The sequence below is a fragment of the Nerophis lumbriciformis genome, linkage group LG08 (genome assembly GCF_033978685.3).
Source record: "Nerophis lumbriciformis linkage group LG08, RoL_Nlum_v2.1, whole genome shotgun sequence".
NCBI classification, from domain to species: domain Eukaryota; kingdom Metazoa; phylum Chordata; class Actinopteri; order Syngnathiformes; family Syngnathidae; genus Nerophis; species Nerophis lumbriciformis.
Genome location: NC_084555.2, coordinates 47,823,687 through 47,848,968, shown reverse-complemented (window position 1 = coordinate 47,848,968; position 25,282 = coordinate 47,823,687). Strand labels below are relative to the sequence as shown.

The window sequence follows — 25,282 nt, the reverse complement described above, 5'->3', positions numbered from 1 at the left end:
GCATCTTATTTTGATCACCTTTTATATATATTTGTTCATTTGTACTACAAATGTCAAAAGAACAAAACACATTTTACACAAAGGAAACATTGAATGTGTGGACTTTTGATTCACGATACAGTTATGGTTTTGTACATTTAAGCCAGGGGTCGGCAACCCAAAATGTTGAAAGAGCCATATTGGACCAAAAATAAAAATATAAAAATCTGTCTGGAGCCGCAAAAAATTAAAAGCCTTATATAAGTGTTATAATGAAGACAACACTTGATGTTTTAGAACATCCCACAACTACACAAATTGTCTTCGGCATATTGAAAAATATACACGACACGGAATAAACAATAATTCTGAAATATATTTACTACTATTCACACAAAAGAGCAAAAACAAACCATAAACTTGACTAAAATAAAGTCGCTTGGCTTTGTTTATCCCTCACGAACTTTGACCTCGATAAATTGGACATGCGCAGAAGCCAACTTCGGACTCGTCCATTCCTCTTTCGAACACAGTTCCCACATTCACTTGGAGACAATATGCGACACGCTGAAGGAAAGTCAGTCTCTTATGTTATTTTAATACATTTCAGTGTTGGCGCTAGGAATTATCAAAATGGGGCCCCAGGGACCCCATCAAGTCATGAAAATTGGGGTCCCACTTTTTTTGTAACCATTTCAAAAACAAATGATAAATGTACCGTATTTTCCGCACTATTAGCCGCACCTAAAAACCACAAATTTACTCAAAAGCTGACAGTGCGGCTTATGGTGCGCTTTAAAGCGCACCGTACGGTGCGCTTTATATATGGATTAATATTAAGATTCATTTTCATAAAGTTTAGGTCTCGCAACTACGGTAAACAGCCGCCATCTTTTTTCCCCATAGAAGAGGAAGCGCTTCTTCTTCTACTGTAAGCAACCACCCGCCCTCGTAGAAGAAGAAGAAGAAGCGCGCGGATATTACGTTTCATTTCCTTTGTGTGTTTACATCTGTAAAGACCACAAAATGGCTCCTACTAAGCGACAGGTTTCCGGTTCATGAAAAGACGCAATCTCTCCATCCGCACACGGACTACTATTTCACAGCAACTGCCTAAAGACTTTCAAGAAAAGCTGGCTACTTTCCGTGCATATTGTAAAAACAAGATAGCTGAAAAAAAGATCCGGCCAGAGAACATGATCAACATGGACGAGGTTCCACTGACTTTTGATATTCCTGTGAACCGCACTGTGGATACAACGGGAGCACGTACGGTGAATATTCGCACCACAGGGAATGAGAAGTCATCCTTCACTGTGGTTCTAGCTTGCCATGCTAATGGCCAGAAACTTCCACCCATGGTGATATTCAAAAGGAAGACCTTGCCAAAAGAGACCTTTCCAGCCGGCGTCCTCATAAAAGCTAACTCGAAGGGATGGATGGATGAAGAAAAGATGAGCGAGTGGTTAAGGTAAGTTTACGCGAAGAGGCCGGGTGGCTTTTTTCACGCAGCTCCGTCCATGTTGATATACGACTCCATGCGCGCCCACATCACGCTGGTTTTTAATATATTATTAAAGTTTGACTGACCTATCTGACTGTTTTTTTGACATTCCCTTTAGCGCAGTTAGATGCGGCTTATAACACGGGGCAGCTTATAGGTGGACAAAGTTTTGAAATATGCCGTTCATTGAAGGCGCGGCTTATAACCCAGGGCGGCTTATGGTGCGGAAAATACGGTACCCCGCCTACCGCCCGAATGCAGCTGAGATAGGCTGCAGCGCCCCCCGCGACCCCGAAAAAGGGACAAGCGGTAGAAAATGAATGAATGATAAATGTATGCATTATCCTTTTATGTCTCGCATTCTGTATTTATTTATTTTTCTGGAAAAAAAGTTGTCCTAAACGTTACTTAATTCATTTTAAAAAAAAATACAAAAGAAAAATATATATATATATGCATATGTAAAATGTATTCAGTTATAAACATTAATTAACTTTTTTCTTTCCTTCATGGATCTATTAAAAATGTTATAAAAATGGGGTCCCACAGTACATTTTTGGGGTGCCACTTTTTTGTAAGCGTTTTGAAAACAAATGATAAATATATGCATTATCCTGTTATATCTCACATTCTATATTGTGTTTTGGAAAAAGGTTGTCATAAATGTTACTTAATTCATTAAAAAAAATAATACAAAAGAAAACTATTTTTTATGCATATATAAATGTATTCAGTTACAAACATTCATTCACTTTTTTCTTTCCTTCATGGATCTAAATCAGGGGTGCTCACACTTTTTCTGCAGGCGAGCTACTTTTCAATTGATCAAGTCGTGGGGATCTACCTCATTCATATATATAATTTATATTTACTTATTTATGAAATATATGTTTTTGTTAATAAGGTAAAGGTGTTTAATGATAATGCAAGCATGTTTAACACACATAGTTAATATTGTTAATAAATTAAAGGTGTTTAATGATAATACAAGAATGTTTAATACATATAGTTAATATTGTTAATAAATTAAAGGTGTTTAATGATAATACAAGTATGTTTAATACATATAGTTAATATTGTTAACAAGTTAAAGGTGTTTAAAGATAATGAAAGCATGTTTAATACACATAATTAATATTGTTAACAAGTTAAAGGTGTTTAATGATAATACAAGCATGTTTAATACATATAGTTAATATTAATAAGTTAAAGGTGTTTAAAGATAATACAAGCATGTTTAACGCATATAGTTAATATTGTTAACAAGTTAAAGGTGTTTAATGATAATACAAGCATGTTTAACACATATAGTTAATATTGTTAATAAGTTAAAGGTGTTTAAAGATTATACAGGCATGTTTAACACATATAGATTCCTTTCTTTCATGAAGACAAGAATATAAGTTGGTGTATTACCTGATTCTGATGACTTGCATTGATAGGAATCTGACAGTGGTGATGATAATGTCCGCATTTTCGAATGGAGGAGAAAAAAAGTCCTCCTTTCTGTCCAATACCACATGAAATGGTTGGTTTTTGGCATCTTATTTGTCCAGCTTCCGTACTCCTTTGTATACACTTTACAAGAAATACATTGTCGGCAAACTCCGTAGCTTGCTAGCTTGTGCACGCCAGCTTTCTGAGACTCGTTTTGTTAGCGCAACTGTGCAGTCGGTCTTTGGAGTTTTGACGACAGGTACGGCGCCAGAGTCTGTTGAAATAAAGTGTTTCTCGCCTTCCAGTCGGTAATTTTAATGAGCTGGCAGCAGCCAGCGTCATCTCAGAAGACCCTCGGGTGCCGTGAATGTCAATCAAGTGACGAAAGTGACGTCATAGTGAAGATTTATGATCGCTCATTTTTAGGACTACTTTTTTAATGCCTGGCTGGTGATCGACTGACACACCCTCCGAGATCGACCGGTAGCTCGCGATCGACGTAATGAGCACCCCTGATCTAAACTTTACCGCTGCCGGTAGTTTTTTCTATATTATTACTTAATACGTTGTAGGTGTATTTATTTCAGTATAAAAGTGTGAAAAGTTTTTTGCTTCGGTCATGAAATGATGATATTCGTGTGCCAGGGCATACATATTTTTTTATTTGACTACTTTGGTTATTGAAATATGACTGAACAATAAATGTTTACTTGAAATCATTGATGCATGTAGGTCAGTAAACATGTGAGAGTAAGAAGTAAACAAACCTGTTCTGTGTAACACAACTTGACGTTTCTTGAAAACAGCGTCTAAAACGGCGTTTTGACCTGCTCAGTGGCCTTGTGGTTATAGTGTCCGCCATGAGATGGGTAGGTCGTGAGTTCAAACCCCCGGCCGAGTCATATCAAAGACTATAAAAATGGGACCTGTTACTGGAGAAATACTATACAGAAACACCTTTACACCCTACTGTGCATTGATTCACCACCAACAGTGTACAAAACGGGTTATTTTCTGGCGCATTTAAAAATAAATAAGCCCGCATCAGCAATTAAAAAATATCTCATGTGGTACTGTCAAAATTAAAATTGCAGAAACATATTATACATGAAAAAAAATAAAGAAATAAAATATTTGAATTTACAGTCTGCAGCACCCATTCGAGCTTCTGGGGTTGGCCGACATAATCTCACAAGATGTAGTTTCTCTTGAAATATCCTTCTTGAAAATGGCCTTGCAAACATATGTGTTGTCTTGTCTAATCATAAAAGATACAGACGAGGCGTGTTGGCTGAGTTCTTAAAGTTTACTCCACAGCGTGCTCATCAAAAACATCCCGCTCTGCGCAGTTATGGTCTTCACTACTGTGGCATGCTGGGTAATGGAGTTCTTATGTTACCTAGCTCATAACATCACAATATATATCTACCTTAGGCCAGCTAGAAGGCCTTACTGACAACAACTCGTGATCTGATTGGCTATCACAACTGTCTGTCAAATGTTCGTGTCCGTTCACTGACAGTTAACAGACTGCATTGTTGATTCTGAAGGCTTCGGGCAGATTTGGTACAGCATGGCAACATAAGCTAGCTGAATTCTGATTGGATAAAAACTCTATAACCTAAAAACAACAGCGCTGGAAGGAGCATAATATGACATGAAGAGAATATGAATACTTTTAGATATCTAGGGAAAGTAAATAAAAAAATTATTTTATCTGATTTTTGGTTATGTTAGGCCAGCAGAGACGGCACACCACTGCATATTTGGCGTATTGCTGCTCTCTACAGGTCATACTTGCATACTTGCCAACCCTCCCGAAATTCAGCGCCTCTCCCGAAAACTTCCCGGGACAAATTTTCTCCCGAAAATCTCCCGAAATTCAGGCGGAGCTGGAAGCCACGCCCACTCCAGCTCCATGCGGACCTGAGCGACGAGTCGACAGCCTGTTTTCATGTCCGCTTTCCCACAATATAAACAGCGTGCCTGCCCAATCACGTTATAACAGTAGAATGATGGAGGGCGAGTTCTTGGTTTCTTATGTGGGTTTATTGTTAGGCAGTTTCATTAATGTCCTCCCAGCGCGGTAACAACACACAACAACAGCAGTCACGTTTTCGTCTACCGCAAAGCAGTTCGTCTGCCGTAAACAGCAATGTTGTGACACTCTTAAACAGGACAATACTGCCATCTACTGTACATGCATATGTGACAATAACATCTAGGGCTTTTAGAGAGTGCAGTGCACAACTGCGCACACAACAAGGAGACGAAGCAGAATGCATCATCAGAGAGGGTGTTCAGCATGGTTAGAAAAATAGTGACGGAGAATAGAACAAGGATGGACAATTCAATATGGACAATACAATATATATATATATATATATATATATATATATATATATATATATATATATATATGAAATACTTGACTTGGTGAATTCTAGCTGTAAATATACTCCTCCCCTCTTAATCACGCCCCCAACCACGCCCCCTCCACCTCCCGAAATCGGAGGTCTGAAGGTTGGCAAGTATGCTACAGGTTCCTAATAGGATGTCCCCGTTCTGTCCTTCCGCCCACTACATTTTACAGTAGGTGGCAATATGCATAGACATCTTATAAGTAGACGCAGCATTGGCTGCTGTAACGCGAGAAATTGGGCCGCCATTATTAAGTGGTGATGAGGAGCCGGCGAGCAGCCTAAACTGACAGTTGACAGGTAGAAAACAAAGGTGGTGTTCAGCGTTTTCCTGCTCAAATGAGCGGACTGTTGAAAATAGGAATCGGGGGATTACTTTTTACTAGTAAGATGTAACATTAATGTACTATTGGTTGTATTTTGTGAAAAGAATATTACCACAGAGTTGAGAAGGAGCAAAGATCTTCAATCGTACTGAAATCGTAGCCGCTAGCAAACAAGAGTATGACCATAATAGAATTGCTTGTCAATTAAATTAATTACACAGTCCAGGTTGTGTAGGTGGGGTGTGTGATATATAGATATCTAATGTATTCATGCAGTATTTATGTAGGATATACACATGTTGTTATAACCTAATCATATTGTTTCTTCAATTTAAAAATAGCTGACCGTTTTTTCCCCTTCTCTGGGATTATATTCCCAGTTTTGATCTTGGACGTCTGGTCATTTATAGCATATAAGAATATTCTATTACTGTTAAGCAAACTATGAATAATAAAACCTGTGTCCTTTATCATAGCTACACGTATGACAAAAAAGCGCGTGAAAATCAGTGGTATTCAGTGAGGTAAGATGAATTAAATGCGCTGACAGTTCATTGCTCCTGCCAAATGAATTGCACTGAGTGGAGCGGATCACCACTCCAAGATGGCGGCCCCGCGTCTCGTCAGCGCCAGCATGCAGTAGCACTCCATGCTGTGTCTACTTATAATCTGTCTATGGCGGTATGCACCTATAGCGTTGGTTGCGACCCGCCGTAAAATGAAGAAGAAGAAGTTTCTCGTTTCCTCTGGAGTCTCGCGAGACCTGACAACACCGCGAGACAGGAGGAGGAATAGGCAAGGTGGCGTTTGATGTAGAATACGTTATTGTTTGTAATAGTTATGTGTTCCTAATCTGTGCGTACATGTACAAGAAAATGTTGTAATAGGGTAAACACGGTTAATATTTGTTTGTGCCCGGTATCTATTAGTCTGAGCGCACTTTGTCTTTTCTCGTGCTAGCTTAGCTTGATAGCTAGGTTAGCATGTTAGCTGCTAACAAAGCGACGCAGAAGTTATCAACACGTCGCTAAGCAGAGATCAGATGTGAGTGTAAAGTGTTGTCATTGTGTGAAAATGTGCGAAAGAACGATAGCAGAGTACGAGGAGGAACTTTCTCCAACAAAAGAGGAGAACGAGCGACAACATCAACTACTGGACGTTTTTTTTAAGAAACATCAAGTTGTGTTACACAGAACAGGTTTGTTTACTTCTTACTCTCACACGTTTACTAACTTTCTATTTGATTACTAACATTATTCTTAAAAAGATTGTCTATAAGAAGGTGAATTGTCCTGAGAGGATGATGCTTTGTTTTTATATTGTTCATGAAAACGATATAGTTTCAGACACAATATGTATGAGAGGTTGATGTAACAATGTGTATTAACATCCATCCATTTTCTACCGCTTGTCCCTTTCGGGGTCGCGGGGGGTGCTGGAGCCTATCTCCGCTGCATTCGGGCGGAAGACGGAGTACACCCTGGACAAGTCGCCACCTCATCGCAGGGCCAATACAGATAGACAGACAACATTCACACTCACATTCACACACGAGGGACCATTTAGTGTTGCCAATCAACCTATCCCCAGGTGCATGTCTTTGGAGGTGGGAGGAAGCCAGAGTAGCCGGAGGGAACCCAAGCAGTCACGGGGAGAACATGCAAACTCCATACAGAAAGATCCCGAGCCCCGGTATTGAACTCAGGACCTTCGTATTGTGAAACTCACCAAATATAGTTTCATCTAGCGATGTCCGATAATCATACTTGCCAACCCTCCCGAATTTTCCGGGAGACTCCCGAAATTCAGTGCCTCTCCCGAAAATCTCCCGGGACAACCATTCTCCTGAATTTCTCCCAATTTCCAGCCGGACAACATGTATGCCCCATCCAGGTCTGTGCGGACCTCAGTGAGAACAGCCTGTCGTCACGTCCGCTTTTCCTTCATATAAACAGCGTGCCGGCCCAGTCACGTTATAACATCTATGGCTTTTGGAGAGTGCACAACTGCACACACAACAAGAAGGAGACGAAGAACGAAGAAGAGACAGTCATGGCGACGACGAGTGACAGGATAGAACGAGGATGGACAATTCAACCCTAAACTCACTCCTTTCCTGCAAATTAAATTTCACAGATGCTGCCTGTAATAGAGTGGTCTAAGTTGTTTGTTGCCATCTCCTGGTGAATGTTGGGTATAGTGTTCTGTGGTTACTTTTTGGTTGGCCAACGGTTTACGTTGTATTGCGCACCCTGACGGCAAGTATGGGAGTCGGTTCTGAAGTATGAAGTAAATAGACGTAACTTCATCACCTCGCCTGGTTATTGACTCCAACCCAGAATATTACACTGCCCATACCTATGCTCCTTCAAAGGCTGTGCTACTGGCTGCAAAGCATTGCACTTTCAAATACAACAATGAGTAGAGAGGAGTGTTATATGTGTATATGTGTAAATAAATGAACACTGAAATTCAACTATTTCTTTTATTTATATATATATATATATATATATATAGCTAGAATTCACTGAAAGTCAAGTATTTATTTTATTTATATATATATATATATATATATATATATATATGTGTATGTATATATATATATGTGTGTGTATATATATGTGTGTATATATATATATATATGTATGTGTATATATATATATATATAAATGTATGTATATATATATATATATATATGTGTGTGTGTATATATATATATACCGGTATACACATATATATATATATATATATATACACACATATATATATATATATATATACACACTTATATATATATATATATATATATATATATATATATATATATATACATATATATATATATATATATATATATATATATATATATATATATATATATATATATATATATATATATATATATATAAAGAAATACTTGAATTTCAGTGAATTCTAGCTATAAATATACTTCTCCCCCCTTAACCCCGCCCGCTGGGTGGCGGGTCTCTCCCTTAGAGATAGGGTGAGGAGCTCTGTCATCCGGGAGGAACTTAGAGTAAATCCGCTGCTCCTCCACATGGAGAGGAAGCCAGATGAGGTGGTTCGGGCATCTGCTCAGGATGCCACCCGAACGCCTCCCTAGGGAGGTGTTTAGGGCACGTCCGACCGGCAGGAAGCCACGGGGAAGACCCAGGACACTTTGGGAAGACTATGTCTCCCGGCTGGCCTGGGAACGCCTCGGGATCCCCCGGGAGGAGCTGGACAAAGTGGCTGGGGAGAGGGAAGTCTAGGCTTCTCTGCTTGGGCTGCTGCCCCCGCGGCCCGATCTCGGATAAGCGTAAGAAGATGGATGGATGTTGTTAACTGTTAGCATGCAATTGAATAAAACATTGAAGTGCTAACTGAACTGATTTTGCTGGGATTTTAGTGGCTGGGACAAAAAAACTTTCACATGTTTTTGTTGGTTGTTTGGTTACACACTTTTAACTCAACACACATGAGAACACAAGTAATCTCATTGTGTTAACAGTGTCAGTCAAAAACTACATTTATTTTCGCTTAATATTATTTACTTATTTACCCAACAGACTTCCAGCAGCCCTCCCATGTAAAAGAGGAAGAGGAGGAGCCACAGCCACCCCACATTAAAGAGGAAGAAGAGGATCTCTGGATCACTCCGGAGGAAGAGTGTCTTCTTGGGCAGGAGGAGGCTGATCTCACCAAGTTTCCACTGACTGTTGTCTCTGTGAAGACTGAAGACCATGAAGAGAAACCACCTGAGTCCTCACAGCTTCATCACAGTCCAAGTAAGCACAACTTTCAGATGTCATTGGAAATATATTTACTTTAAAAAAATAAAATAAAATACTTGATTAAGCGTCACCAATTGGTGAGATACAACCATGTGACCTATAGGCTGTCCTCCTTACCTCATGTGGTCAAAAGAAAGGCAAACATTCAATAAGGCTATTATCTATTCACCTTTAGCAGGGCACATGTCAGAGTATTTTAAAGGTTTAGTGGTGAATATTCAAGCCAGATATCGTAAAAAAAAATCTCAAAGTTTATTTAGTTACGTCTCTATTGTACAGCAATGTTTAAATGTGTGAATGCCCAAAGGCAATGCAAGCAGCCCTTATTGTTATTGCTCATACTTCAACTTTCTAACAAAGCTTGTCTGTCTTATTCCGAACCGGACAACGAACCTCTACATATGCAGGGTTTCCCGCAGCGCTTTGTTGTTAGGTGGCCGCCTTAACAACAGAGACCCACCGCCTAAACTAAAGTCTTAACAAGCTGCTCCGCTTAGTTCTGCCTCTGTCAGTAAGTCTCTCTGCAGCACCCAGCATTGTCCCACCCACAGAACCATCTGATTGGTTACGCGCAGAGGGGTAACAGCCAATCAGCAGTGCGTATTCAGAGCGCATGGCGTCAGTGTGGTGAGCAGATAGGTGTTAAGCAGGTGAGCATAAGGCAGCGGACTCTCCCCAAATCATAATAAACACGTCCCAGTCAACTACTAGTAACATCACTATCAGCCCGTTGACCTTCTAGAAACATAAGCGGCAGCTCAGCTTGCTCGCAGTCCTTGAGGTGAAGGCTAATTAGCTTTTAGCGTAACGTTAGCTCACTGTGCGGTGTGTGTGCGTGCATGCGTGTGTATGTCTGTCTGAAAGAAAGACAAGCATTATTGACCTACAGTTAACAACTGAGTTATTTCACTTTACCTTTTTCTGTGTTGATTGAGCTGTGTTGAAGCAGCAAAAAAGGACATTATGTTAAATGAAGAGTTACTGTCTCTGATAGTTGATATAATAATGTAACTGCGTCATAAAGCCTACCGTATTTTCCGCACTATAAGCCGCCCCGGGTTATTAGCCGCACCTTCAATGAATGGCATATTTCAAAACTTTGTCCACCTATAAGCCGCCCCGGACTATAAGCCGCGCCTACGCTGCGCTAAAGGGAATGTCAAAAAAACAGTCAGATAGGTCAGTCAAACATTAATAATATATTAAAAACCAGCGTTCTAACAACTCTGTCCCAAAATGTACGCAAATGTGCAATCACAAACATAGTAAAATTCAAAATAGTGCAGAGCAATAGCAACATAATGTTGCTCGAACGTTAATGTCACAACACACAAAATAAACATAGCGCTCACTTTCTGAAGTTATTCTTCATTCGTAAATCCTTCGAATTCTTCGTCTTCGGTGTCCGAATTGAAAAGTTGGGCGAATGTGGGATCCAAAATGGCCGGTTCCGTCTCGTCGAAGTCATCGGAGTCAGTGTCACTGTTGTCCAGCAGTTCTGTGAATCCTGCCTTCCGGAAAGCTCGGACCACAGTTGTGACCGAAATATCTGCCCAGGCATTTACGATCCACTGGCAGATGTTGGCGTATGTCGTCCGGCGCTGTCTGCCTGTCTTAGTGAAGGTGTGTTCGCCTTCGGTCATCCATTGTTCCCACGCCGTTCGCAGTCGTGATTTGAATGCCCTGTTGACACCAATATCCAGCGGCTGGAGGTCTTTTGTCAATCCACCCGGAATGACGGCGAGTATTGAATTAAGCGCGTAAGCGTGTCTCTTAATGTGATGTTATGAGCTAGCAAATATAACAACTACACTACCCAGCATGCAACGATAGTGACGAGCATGCGCGGTAGCCCTGAGAAGCGTTGTTGTATGTGCTGGCAGTTAGAATGTGGTTATGAGCACGCTGTGAGTAAACGTTGAGAACTCAGTTAACACGCCTCGTCTGCATTATTTATAATTAGACAGACAACACACTTAATAGGAGCCATTTTGGGGTCTTTACATAAACACACAAATGGAAATGAAACGTCACATATCCCAGCATGCACCGCGCGCTTCTTCGTCATCCACTGTTCCCACGCAGTTAGCAGTCTAGCTTCGAATGACCTGTTGACACCAATATCTAGCGGCTGGAGGTCTTTTGTCAATCCACCCGGAATGACGGCGAGTATTGAATTAAGCGCGTAAGCGTGTCTCTTAATGTGATGTTATGAGCTAGCAAATATAACAACTACACTACCCAGCATGCAACGATAGTGACGAGCATGCGCGGTAGCCCTGAGAAGCGTTGTTGTATGTGCTGGCAGTTAGAATGTGGTTATGAGCACGCTGTGAGTAAACGTTGAGAACTCAGTTAACACGCCTCGTCTGCATTATTTATAATTAGACAGACAACACACTTAATAAGAGCCATTTTGGGGTCTTTACATAAACACACAAATGGAAATGAAACGTCACATATCCCAGCAAGCACCGCACGCTTCTTCTACGGGGAAAAAAGATGGCGGCTGTTTACCGTAGTTGCGAGACCTAAACTTTATGAAAATTAATATTAATATTAACCCATATATAAGGCGCACCGGATTATAAGGCGCACTGTCAGCTTTTGAGAAAATTTGTGGTTTTTAGGTGCGCCTTATAGTGCGGAAAATACGGTACATGAACTCCATGGTGTTCAGGGATGAATAGTCTCTCCTATTGCACTATTTTTTCAGCTATAGTTACATTAATCATTAGTAATGTAGCAGCCTAGTTTTGAATGGCAGGGTCCCTGCTATCACATGTTGATAAAAATATAACATTTACATAATAAAAATCAACTACAGGCTTCCCAAATGCTGTAATAAATTAAGCATGATGAGTTGAACATATGTCAGCATGTGGCATAATAATGACATACTTAGTATCTCAGGTAACTAGGACTTTACTGAAAAAATATCGAGATATATATCGTATATCGCCATTCAGCAAATGGAGCGGAAAACACAACCAAAAATTGTAGGCTTCTTCACGCGACGAAGCCGGCCTACTTCACCGCAGTCTATAGTCTATTACCCCCCAGGCTGTGGTGGCAGCGACAAGGTGGAGACGGGATGGCAACAAGCCGAGTTACACCAATCCTTAGACCCACCCACCCCCGGAGAGACACCACCTTAACTAACACATTTTCTGGGGGAAACCATCGGAAAGGTCTCGCTCGCGCCGACAGCGGCATTTATAGTTGGGAACATTTTGTGTTACCATGGCGAGGCTATTTATGAGCAAATAAAAAAATGGGCCTATTAAATGGGTACATACCCTTATAATGGAGGATTGCTTTGCGACAAACGCCAAAAAGACGAGATTACCTCCTCTTGTAGCCCAGGCATACTTTCACGTAGCTCAGTGCTTAACGTCTCACTTTGTTCACACACTTTTACTGGCAATGTTTGGTTTTGGCTGGATGGCCATCGGAAGGAGGCGAGCACTATCGAGGTTTCCCCATTAAAGCGGATGGCGTACACTCTAATTTACTAGAGGTTGGAAGCTGCGAAATTAGGCTTTTTTTTTGTGAACAACCTGTCCTCACGGTCACATCTTTTATCCCACTGTCATATGTTTCAGGGAAAACGTTGACACACATGTCCTCTCTCAGAAAATGTCACTTTTATGGAGGTCATGTGTCCCATTTTGCTTCTGTTGGCCTTCAAAGCCTAGAAAGTCAGCTACATCTCTCATTGACTCCAATGTTAAATGTAAAAAAAAACCAAAAACATCGGAAATATGAGAACACCGGAACGTTCCTCAAAGCCTAGTATTTGCTGGTTGAACTTTACAGATCACAAAAAAGGTAAATCGGACCGCTAACGTTGTTAGCATAAATTAATGGGATTTAACATAGAGAATATTAGCATCACAGCTAACGGAGAAATATTTTCGGTTCATTATGAGACTGGTGGTGGTACATAAACCTAGCTAGCTAGAGATATTGGCCACCAAAATCATTTAACAAGTACAGGAACAGCTAGCTAGCTTGAGTGGAAGTCTGCTGGTGTAGTCTACAGTCATACAGTAACAACCAATTACACCTCTATTAATCTTAAATACCATAGATCAAATATATTTACCCCAGTAATACATACCTGCCAACTACTCCGGTTTTCCCGTAATCAGTACGGTTTTCATCAACCTATTCCGGGTTACGGTTGCAGTGATAAAAAATACGGTTTTTCATTAATTAAAAAAAATTAAAAAAATTTAAGTTTTATTCACGAAATCGCGTAGCAACAATGTCAATCGACACTGCTTCCCGTAACTTCCTATCGAGCCATTCCGAATGCCATGCGCGAGGCTATTTATAGCACCGCTGCCAAGCACGAGGCACCAGTTGCCATTGTTTCCAAACGAGCGAACGATCATGGAATCAGCCGGAGAAAAATCGCAAACGAGTCTTAAACCGAAAAGAAAACTGCAGTCATTCCGTGAAGAATATTCAAAAGCCTATCCGGGAATAATTATCCGTTCCAAAAAGGGTGAAAACTACGCGAATTGCACCTTGTGCAGACAAGATTTTTCGATCGGACACGGAGGAATTAGCGATGTAAAAGACCACGTTGGGACAAAAAAACACAAGTCTAATGCCGTTGCTAGCGATACAAGTGGAAAACTTTCAAAGTTTTTCGTCGCCCAAACAGATTCTTTGGATGTGATAAATGCCGAAGTTTTATTTACGGAGGCAATAATTGAGCATGGACTTCCAACCGCACTGGCTGATCACATGGGACAGTTATTTCGGAAAATGTTTCCCGACTCGAAAATCGCCAAAAAATATGGATGTGGTCGAACCAAAACATCAAACATTATTCAGTGTCTTGGAACAGAATTCTCAATAAGTATCGCCGATGTCATGAAGACGGAACCATTTAGCATGTCGACTGACGGCAGCACCGATTATGACGATGTAAAACTGTACCCCATTTGTGTTCGATATTTCGATGACGACATTGGAAAAGTATTGTCAGTACTTCTGTCTTTGAGGGAATGCAATACGGCTTCCACAGGCGAAAACATTTACAAAATACTCGCATAAGAAATAGACTCAAACAAAATTCCTTGGCAGAATTTGGTTTGCTTTGCTGCCGATAATGCTGCAGCGATGATGGGATCTAAAAAGGGTGTTGCAGCTTTCATTACGGAAATGTCTCCTTCGGTTTACATCGCCGGTAAGTACAGTTCGTAGCATAAAAAAACTCACAAAACATAAAATTTTAAGTAAATCTTTTATTACATAAACAATAAATCAAATCAAAAATAATTTCTGTGTACAGTATATCTTTTTATTTGTGATAACGATAACATGTTCAAAACAAAATAATTTCAAACTATTGAAGTTAGCTTACAGAATAAACATGTCAATCAACCCATATGATTTTTGCTGTAATATTTTTGTTTTGAAAAGTCACTGTGACTGATAGAAAAGTGATGGTTTTAGCAACATTTTAACCTGTCTGAATGCTAATAATCATTTTGCGTCGGGGGGCCTGAACCCCCCACCAGGACTTTGTCCTGGACCTACCGGGGCCTGCGGCCCCTGGACCCTGGCTACTAGGTTTTTCTGATTTCAGAAGTTGGCAGGTATGGTAATATCATCAACACTTACCTGACTGGATGAAGTCCTTTGGCTCAAATACTAGTGTGGCCTGTAGTGTGTAGCATGCTGGGAATTATCTGTGCATGTGATGGAAGAATGCACTTCACATGTGATGGAGGAATGCACCGTGCAGGGTTGAAATTCTACTGAATTTGCATTAAATCAGGTTGTTTTAGCTAATAATCATGCTGCAAGATCTAGCATGTTGCATTCAATGTTTATTCCCATTAATTCCCGTTAATTCCCATGGAAAGTTTCCAACTTTGAATATTTCCGGAATTTCGCAACCCTAAACTGATGTAAAAACTCTAGATGATGTACATTATGGAATAGCTTGTATGGATAAGGTGAAGATATTTTCTCAACAAAAACATTGAACTTTTGATGCTGGGGTACAGTCGTGAAAAAAGGTGTGGCTTTCAGTTTATAGCGTCTAATACAGGGTTTCAAACGTACGGCCCGAAGGCCAGATCATGCCCGCAAAACAGGTTTTTTCGGCCCGCAGGATGAGTTTGGTAAGTATAAAAATTAACCTGAAATTTTGAATGAAAGAAACAGCTGTTCTAAATGTGTCCACTGGATGTCGCTATAGCAATTAGTTGTATCTTTGTAGATGATGCTACATATGTACAAAATAAAGGAGGAAAATGATCAAACTACATAAATAACATACTGTAATTTGATTTTGTTTTTTATCTTGTTAGATTGAAAATTAACACCAATGAGTTGACTGATGAACATTATCACATCATTTATTTTAGAAAATATAAATAACGACAAATAAAGTATGTATACTATTAACCGCAAAAGGTAATTGTAAAAAAAAAAAAAACAACTTTATGATTTGTACAATTTCTGAATGTCCTTGTTCTATTTATAAACAAATAAAACAATTTGAAGTTGTCTTTATTTTTAAGTTATCGTGCCGTGATAGGGAGTAGATTTTTCTCCATGTGGCCCCCCCATCTAAAAATGAGTTTGACACCCTGATCTAATAGATAGAAACCATTGGTAAGTTTTCTTGCATTTTTACAGAATTTCTATGTAGACGCTGCCTTCCAAGGCATCTTAAACATGGTCAAATCTATTCAACTTCAGGGGCCAATACCCCCAAAAGAGCCCCTTGACCATTTTTCAACTCCTCTTTTTGTATACCTGACTGGGATCCCTGAGCTGCAAAAACTGAATTTTTGCAACAGCTTGGCAAGACCCGTGTCACATGACCGAAAACTTGACACCTCATTTGCTGCTTCCGTGACACTATCGATGATTTTAGTTTTAATGTACCAGAAGTCAATCAAGGTCAATGTCACGGTTTATTTAGAAAAGTACCTTTAAAACCCCAGCTCAAGCTCCACCAAAGTAGGTTAAACAATGATAAAAAAATCAACCAAAAAATTGTTTAATCAAATGAATAAAAACATGAGTTTTGAAACAACTAATATTTCTGCACTGTACTTTTATGAACTGAATTTTGATTAACTATTTTAATAAAATGTATACAGTTTAATATTATAACTGCATTTTTATACACTCACATTTTGCTAGCAATTTTTTGTTCAATACAAATTGTCAGCATCATTTAATGTAAAGAAAAAATCAGTTTACAACATTCAAATATATACATTTATTGTCAGAAAAAACCTTTGGTAAAGAAGCTCCATTGTGTGCAAGCAGCTGTCTTGTTTGTATGTAAGACTTTACTGATGTTTGTTTGGTCTTTTTTCATGACTTGTTGTATTGCTTCTGTTATTAGTTGATGTACGGTTTGGGTTTGGTGATGACATCTCCAAGATTCAGGATCAGGATGCTTTATTATTGTCCATTCTTTAACATGTACAAGACATATAAGAACTGAAATTTCATTTTCGGCACAGTCCCACTAAGAGCAGACATACATTATAGGGAGACAAGAACAGGACCGCCAACGGATCAGCCACTTACGGCGCTCCTTAAAAAAGGTGGGGGAAAGGTGATATTGGGAAAGGGGGGAAGAGTAAAAAATATCAGTCAAAGGCTGGACCCTAGGGAGGGGGTCCAGACTGAGTCCAAGGAATAAAAAACTCATCAGCCATAGCACACATAAACAAGTTACATATAAACACAACAACTCGCAACGGGGGGGGGGGGGGGGGGGGGGGGGGGGTTGGGGCCCTGGAGGCCGGCCTGCTGCTATAAAGCGCTACTTAGCCGTCCATCACCCCGAAGTGGAATCAAGCGGTGGTGAAGGCGTTGGGTGGGGGTGAGGTGTGTGTTTGTGTATATGCCCATTGTCTTTGGTGTAGTGGTGTTGTGTCCATAGGCCCGGGGCCATTCTGCATGCAACGCAAGCAAAGTTCGACTTCCAGGTGTCGTTGAGGAGGGAGGGAGGTCAAAAGCGTCCATCTTTGAGAGACCTCGGGGATGTTTTCAGAACAGCCTGCTCCTGTTGTTGCAGCGTCAAGGCCATTCGAGGGAGTCAAATCGTAGATTAGGATTTGTGTTTTTCCGCGAGCAGACATTACAATGGCTTGTCTGTTCTATTCGTCCATGTTGGCTCTCATATATCCAATTTTTCCCTTTCAACAAGCTTCTCCATGATGTGATCCATCTTGCGATTCAGTTCAGAAATCGCCCCAGACTGTGATCCTACAGCCCGACCCAATCCTTCCATTGCGACGAACAGCCTTTGGGCTCCTTGAGTGGCTGCCATCGTCTTACGAATTTGACGATACACCAGAGCAGGTGCCCCCGCGATCACGGTACCAAATAGGTAGATGTCTTCCACGTCCTCGACGGAAAGGACTGAGAGGCACATGATTCTCCATTTGTCCCAGGAATCTCTCCCGTACCCCGCAGCAATGGTTCCATCAGGGCAGCCAGGCTCCCCCGAACTTCTTTTCCTCGTCGAAAAGATTTTGTCAATTGAGTCGAGAGTCCAGCTGATCAATTCCATGTCTGATGTTTAGATTTGGAGGGCAGCGCGAAGAAAGAGGCTTCAAAAAAAGTGTAGACAAGACAAGACAAAGAGAGCAAGCAAGGAGAAGACTGGAGGAGAAAAAAATGCGACCGCCCTCACCAGATCTTGAATGTCAGCAGGTTGACTGATGACATTTTCAGAATACATGCTGGTGCGGGACGTTGTCTAATGTGACTGAACAAAGCTGGACTCCTTTAATGCTTTTGTTTGTCTTCTTGTATCCTGCAGACGTCCATGAAGTACATCTCCCTGAGCGGCAGGAGTGGACCTCCTTGGTGGAGCAAGAGGAGCCAGAGACCCCCCACATTAAGGAGGAGAAGGAGCGACAGCCCGCCCATATTAAAGAGGAAGAGGAGGATTCGCAGCGCCCCTACATTAAAGAAGGGGAGGAGCCTCAACCCTGCAACATTAAAAAGGAATGGGAGGAGCCAAAACCCTCCCACTTTAAAGAGGAAGAGGAAGAACACAGCATCAGTCAGGAGGGAACGTATCTTGAAGGACTGGAGGAGTTCCCATTGACGGTCATTGTGAAGAGTGAAGATGATGAGGTCAATAGTGAAAGTGAGGAGAAGAGAGAGGCGGAGCCTCCAAGCAGCAGCTCAACAGAAGCTGATGGAGACCACTGTGGAGGATCACAAGCAGACAAGCTCTTAGCTCCGCTGTCAGATAGTGAGGACACAACGTCACACTCTGCTGACACTGATGATGAAGACTCTATAGCTGATAAGACATGTCACACTGACAACACACACTTTCAATGCTCTCACTGCGACAAAACCTTTAATCACCGTCGTTCTCTTCAAGTACACACGAGAATACACACTGGGGAAAAAACATCCTCCTCTTCAATCTGCGGTCCAGGTAATATGAAAAATAGCGAGTTGAAAGTACATATGAGAACACACACTGGAGAAAAACCTTTCAAGTGTTCAATTTGTAGTAAGACATTCTCCCAGAAGCAACATTTGAAAGTACACACCAAAGTACACACGGGAGAAAAACCTTTTTCTTGTACCATCTGTGGTAAAGGTTTCATACAAAATAACGGTTTGAAAGTACACATGATCAAACACACGGGACAAAAACCATTTTCTTGTTCCATCTGTCACAAAGGTTTTATACAAAGTAGCGATTTAAAAGTACACACGAGAATACACACTGGAGAAAAACCGTCTTCCTGTTCAATCTGCGGTCAAAGATTTACAAAGGGTAGCGAGTTGAACGTGCACATGAGAACGCACACTGGGGAAAAACCATTCATGTGTTCGGTTTGCAGTAAAAGTTTCTCTCAGAAGCAACATTTGAAGATACACGCAAGAATACACACCGGGGAGAAACCGTTTTCTTGTTCAGTTTGCGGCAAAGGTTTTAATCAAAGGCAACATTTGAAACTACACGCAAGAATACACACTGGAGAAAAACCTTTTACCTGTTCGGTGTGTGGGAAAGGTTTCATTCAAAATGAACATTTGAAAATACACATGAGGAGACACACCGGCGAGAAAGTGTTGAGTTGCAGTGTGTGTGATGAAAGATTCTCTTATAAGTACCAGTGTCAGAAACACAAGTGTGCTGGTGAGACCAGCAGCAGCAAATAGAGCACCAGGATTGGAAATAAACCGTCAAAACTTTGACTTTCTTACAACACCAGCACATATAAAATGTGCTGATATTAGTGTCCAACTTGCCTACTCAGTATTTGGGGTGTATTGAGTGCAACCTACTCAGTGGCCTGCCTAGTGGTTAGAGTGTCCGCCCTGAGATCGGTAGGTTGTGAGTCAAACCCCGGCCGAGTCAAACCAAAGACTATAAAAATGGGAGCCATTACCTCCCTGCTTGGCACTCAGCATCAAGGGTTGGAATTGGGGGTTAAATCACCAAAAATGATTCCCGGGCGCGGCCACCGCTGCTGCCCACTGCTCCACTCACCTCCCAGGGGGTGATTAAGGGTGATGGGTCAAATGCAGAGAATACTTTCGCCACACCTAGTGTGTGTGTAACAATCATTGGAACTTTAACTTTTTTAACTTTAACCTCTGGGTACTCGCGACCCACTGGACCTTTTTCATTTATAAAAATATTTTCTTATCATCACACTTATGCACTTACTAAGCGTAAATTCAACTTTGACCTGCTGCTTGTCCCTGTGGTCCCAGTAGTCTTTACTCCACCAAGCAGAGGAAAACTACAAAAACATGAAAAAGCAGGATAGTCACAAGTCAATGAAACATGATGTCCTGTAGCAGCCTTCATTTTCTCTTCAACTACAGTAAACTACTAAAGACTCTGACTTTCCTACCTAGATATGACCTAAAGATTGTTTTCAATAATGGCCCACCTATGTACTGAACTCTAACATTATTAACCATATTTACTCGGTATCCATTGCACCGGTCCCCAAGGGGGAAACCCCACATCTGCGGTCTCTTCCAAGCAAATCTATATATATATATTTTTTTTTGTGGTCATTATACTGAATACATATTGTAATGTATGTGAATGTTGTACATTTATATACGTCACGATGGATGGCATGGGTCGGGCTGTGGGAACACAAGACTGGCAATCTCGGAATTGAATCGCAAACTGGATAACATTTCATTTCGGAAATGTTATCCAGTTTGCGAATCAATTCCGAGATTGCCAAAGACTGACTTGAGAGCCAGAATGGATGTTTAAATCGGACAAGCCATTTGAATGCGTCTGCTCGCCTGGGAAACCATAATCCTTATCTACAATTCGACTGCCTCAAATGGACTTGGTGAGGCCGTGCCGTAAACATCCCAGGAGGACAGCGCAGTGATAGCCGCTTTGAATTCCTCACTCCTTTAACAACACCTAGGAAGTTCCTGCATAGCGACCTTAGGCCTGTAGACATAACAGCACTCAAACCGTGGACTGCACATTTGCACCCATTCTCCCTGCCCCCCTGTTGCAAGTCTTGTGGTTTCTGTGTCTTAACATGTGTATACGTGCTTATTGTGGATAGATATTTGGTGCCCAAACCTAAATAAATGTTTAAGCCGTTTGGTTCATCATAAATGTTACACATACTTCCAACATATTTTGATTACCGTATTTTTCGGACTATAAGGCGTACTTAAAATCCATTCGTTTTCTCAAAACTCGACAGTGCGCCTTATAACCCGGTGCGCCTAATGTACGGAATAATTTTGGTTGTGCTTACCAACCTCGACGCTATTTTACTTGGTACATGGTGAAATGATAAGTGTGACAAGTAGATGGCAGTCACACATAAGAGATATATAGACTGCAATATGAGCCAAGTAAACAACACCAAAATGTTACATGGTCTATTGAAAATATAGTTGATTACACACAGCGCCCAAAAACCTATCAAAATGTTTTAGTACGACTTTGTAAGCTATGAAGCCGCATCGCTTGATGGATTGTACTGTGCTTTAACATATCAGTTTCATGTCTTCCTTTGAGCGATATTTCCCGCATCTACATACTTGCCAACCCTCCCGGATTTTCTGGGAGACTCCCGAAATTCAGCGCCTCTCCCGAAAACCTCCCAGAAGAAATTTTCTCCCGGAATTCAGCCGGAGCTGGAGGCCACGCCCCCTCCAGCTCCATGCGGACCTGAGTCCAGTGTGCGCACACAAGGAGACGAAGCAGAAGAACGAGACCGTAGTCCAAGAGCGCAGGGGAAACACTTCTCCAGGGCCGATGTATGCTCGGGGCAACACCCTTCACCTTACCCGGCAGTGGGTCTCCACAGCGGACGACTTTAGGGTGAATGATGAGTCCAGCGATTAGTTGCAAATCTTGCTTTATTGATTGCTTGCACACAGCCAATCCAACACAAAACCAACTAGTCCCTCCCCGCACTCACGCTACCGCTCCCTCTCTTCTCTCGCCCACACGCTCACTGACGTCACTCACCTCACATGCTGTCACCTATTAAAAGGCCACACACACACATACTCTACTCTCATAACACACAGTACAGTTAGTAGAACAACTGTGTTTTCATTACTGTGTATTTGATAGGTGTCATTGCCCCGGAATTGTATTGTATTGTACTTTCAAGTACAACAATGAGTAGATGAGTGTTATGTGTGTGTATATGTGTAAATAAATGAACACTGAAATTCAAGTATTTCTTTTATTTACCGTATATATATAATAAATAAATATATATATACGGCGGCGTGGCGCAGTGGAAGAGTGGCCGTGCGCAACCCGAGGGTCCCTGGTTCAATCCCCACCTAGTACCAACCTCGTCATGTCCGTTGTGTCCTGAGCAAGACACTTCACCCTTGCTCCTGATGGGTGCTGGTTAGCGCCTTGCATGGCAGCTCCCTCCATCAGTGTGTGAATGTGTGTGTGAATGGGTAAATGTGGAAGTAGTGTCAAAGCGCTTTGAGTACCTTGAAGGTAGAAAAGCGCTATACAAGTACAACCCATTTATCATTTATTTATTATATAGCTAGAATTCACTGAAAGTCAAGTATTTCATACATATGTATATATATATATATATGAAATACTCGAGTTGGTGAATTCTAGCTGTAAATATACTCCTCCCCTCTTAACCACGCCCCCCGCCCCGACCACGCCCCCACCCCCCACCTCCCGAAATCGGAGGTCTCAAGGTTGGCAAGTATGCGCATCTACTTTGCGTTAGCAATCAAGAATATTTCAGTTGTTTTTTATCCTTCTTTGTGGGGACATTGTCGGTTGTCACGTCATGTTTGGATGTACTTTGTGAACGACGTCTTTGCGCCACAGTAAGTCTTTGCTGTCGTCCAGCATTCTATGTTTTGTTTATTGTGTAGCCAGTTCAGTTTTAGTTTCGTTCTGCATAGCCTTCCCTAAGCTTCAATGTCTTTTCTTAGAGGCACTCACCTTTTGTTTATTTTTGGTTTAAGCATTAGACACCTTTTTACCTGCACACTGCCTCCCGCTGTTTCCGACATCTACAAAGCAATTAGCTACCGGCTGCCACCTACTGATATGGAAGAGTATTACACGGTTACTTTGCCGAGCTCTAGACAGCACCGACACCCAACAACAACACATCATTTGCAGACTATAATTACTGGTTTGCAAAAAATATTTTTAACCCAAATAGGTGACATTAGATCATCTCCCACGGCACACCAGACTGTATCTCACGGCACACTAGTGGTTGAAAAACACTGGCCTAGGGGAACCTGCAAGTAGCCTTGGCAGAGGTCCAGCTTGGAGAAGACTGTAGAGCCGTGGAACTTAGCAGACGTGAGAAGAAGGTATTTGTCTGCGACGGCCGCCCTGTCAGCCTGCCGGACGTAACTCTGCTTTTTTACTGCTTACCACATTACTGAAAGTAGTAATGTGGCCTATCCCGGTGAAGAGTAACGGCCAGCGGTGCAGCCAGAGCGTGGACACGGTCAGTATGGTAGAGCCTGTATTGTCCGTAATGGAGAAGACCAGCGCGCAGAAGTGGTCAAAAGTTATATGTGGGTTAATTCAATAGGAATAATTTAACTTAATTGGTTCTTGAACATGGTTCGTAAGTCATCGACGTCCCACTGGGGGGTGAGGCACTGACTTCATCACAGTCAGATTTACAAACATATGAACCCTAAAGAGAATCTTATTCACCATTTGATTGGCAGCAGTTAACGGGTTATGTTTAAAAGCTCATACCAGCATTCTTCCCTGCTTGGCACTCAGCATCAAGGCTTGGAATTGGGGATTAAATCACCAAAAATGATTCCCGGGCGCGGCGCCGCTGCTGCCCACTGCTCCCCTCACCTCCCAGGGGGTGAACAAGGGGATGGGTCAAATGCAGAGGACAAATTTCACCACACCTAGTGTGTGTGTGACAATCATTGGTACTTTAACTTTACACATACAAACTGTAGCACACAAAAAAGCACATTTAATAAAAAAATGTGATTATGGTCTTACCTTTACTTATAAATGAAGTCCATGCGCCGCTGTTGTGCTGGATTAATGAACCCCCTGACGGGAGTGTTATATCAACTAAAGCCCTCACTTAAACTTTCCACGTGCAAGATTGAATCTATTTAAAAAAGTGTAACCGAGGGTTTATAAATGTCGCCTATACTGTATGAAACTACAAAATAACAAACACGGAGGCTCCAGTTTACACGACCACTTTATTTACCTTCTTTCAAAAACCTCCGCTCCACTCCAACATGTCATCACTTCCGCTTTTGGCGCCTTCAAAATAAGAGCTCAAGGCATATACTGTATAACAGCGCATAACAGGAACTTAACATCACAAAGAGGAAAGCCCATAAAAATAGGTTACAAAAGTTATTTAATAAGAAGCCAAAAAGTGCAAAAAAAATAATGTTTGTGTTGGAGGAGTTGTGAATTATGTACACCTGCAGTCTGCAGGTGTACCTAATGTTGTGGCCCTGCAGTCATTCACAACTCCTCCAACACGAACATTATTGTTTTTGCACTTTTTGGCTTCTTATGAAATAACTTTTTTAAATAGATTCAATCTTGCACGTGGAAAGTTTAAGTGTGGGCTTTAGTTGATATAACACTCCCGTCAGGGGGTGCAAATTCTACGGCGGGGGTGCAGGAGGCGGATTACTGCGAGCCTCACACAGTGCGTCTTTTGCAGCACAAGAAATACGTTACACACATACAGTTGTTGACAAAATACACTGTACATTATATACCTCAGCTAACTAAACTATGGAAATGTATAATATAATTCATATAGCAATACGGTCTCACTGCACAGCAGGCCAGCAGTTAGCCGAGTCTGCAATCCATGGTGAGGCACAAATGAGTGACGTGCCTCAACTGGCTGCTGTTCACCGCACCATCTCTTCTCAGTTTTTGAACGGCAAATGTGAAAGATCAGCGATTTTGAATAAAAATAATCGAAAACTGGTGAAGTTAAATGGAAAATAACTTTATAGTATAATCACTGGATACATTTAACAATTTAATAATTTTTTTTTCTCTTTTTACATTTTTTTGGGGGGTATACATGGAAATAAAATAGAAAATATAACAATAGGAATAAAAATAAAAAGCAACAATAAGAATGAAAATATAACAGCCTATAATAGCCTATTATCAAAGGCTGACGCAAATCTTTGTTGACAGAAATGTTGTGTTTAAATTTTTCATCTACACATTGCAACATTGGAAATCATTAGTAAAATGGAGACTTCTCACAGGATGAGGTAACTTCTGGAAATTAACTGGCTCAGAATGGCCAAAAGTATAGA

General features: G+C 41.2%; 1 protein-coding gene across 1 annotated transcript in view; it reads left to right on the top strand.

Annotated features, from left to right (window-relative positions):
* Positions 1-22,121, top strand: part of LOC133611936 (uncharacterized) — a 30,990-nt gene extending 8,869 nt beyond the window's left edge. Inside the window, exons 3-5 of the mRNA XM_072913742.1 lie at positions 6,657-6,864; positions 9,236-9,454; positions 18,279-22,121. Of these exons, the coding sequence (XP_072769843.1) occupies positions 6,657-6,864; positions 9,236-9,454; positions 18,279-19,648 (1,797 nt within the window). The 3' untranslated portion in view covers positions 19,649-22,121. The remainder of the gene's footprint in view (positions 1-6,656; positions 6,865-9,235; positions 9,455-18,278) is intronic.
* The last annotated feature ends 3,161 nt before the right edge of the window (positions 22,122-25,282 follow it).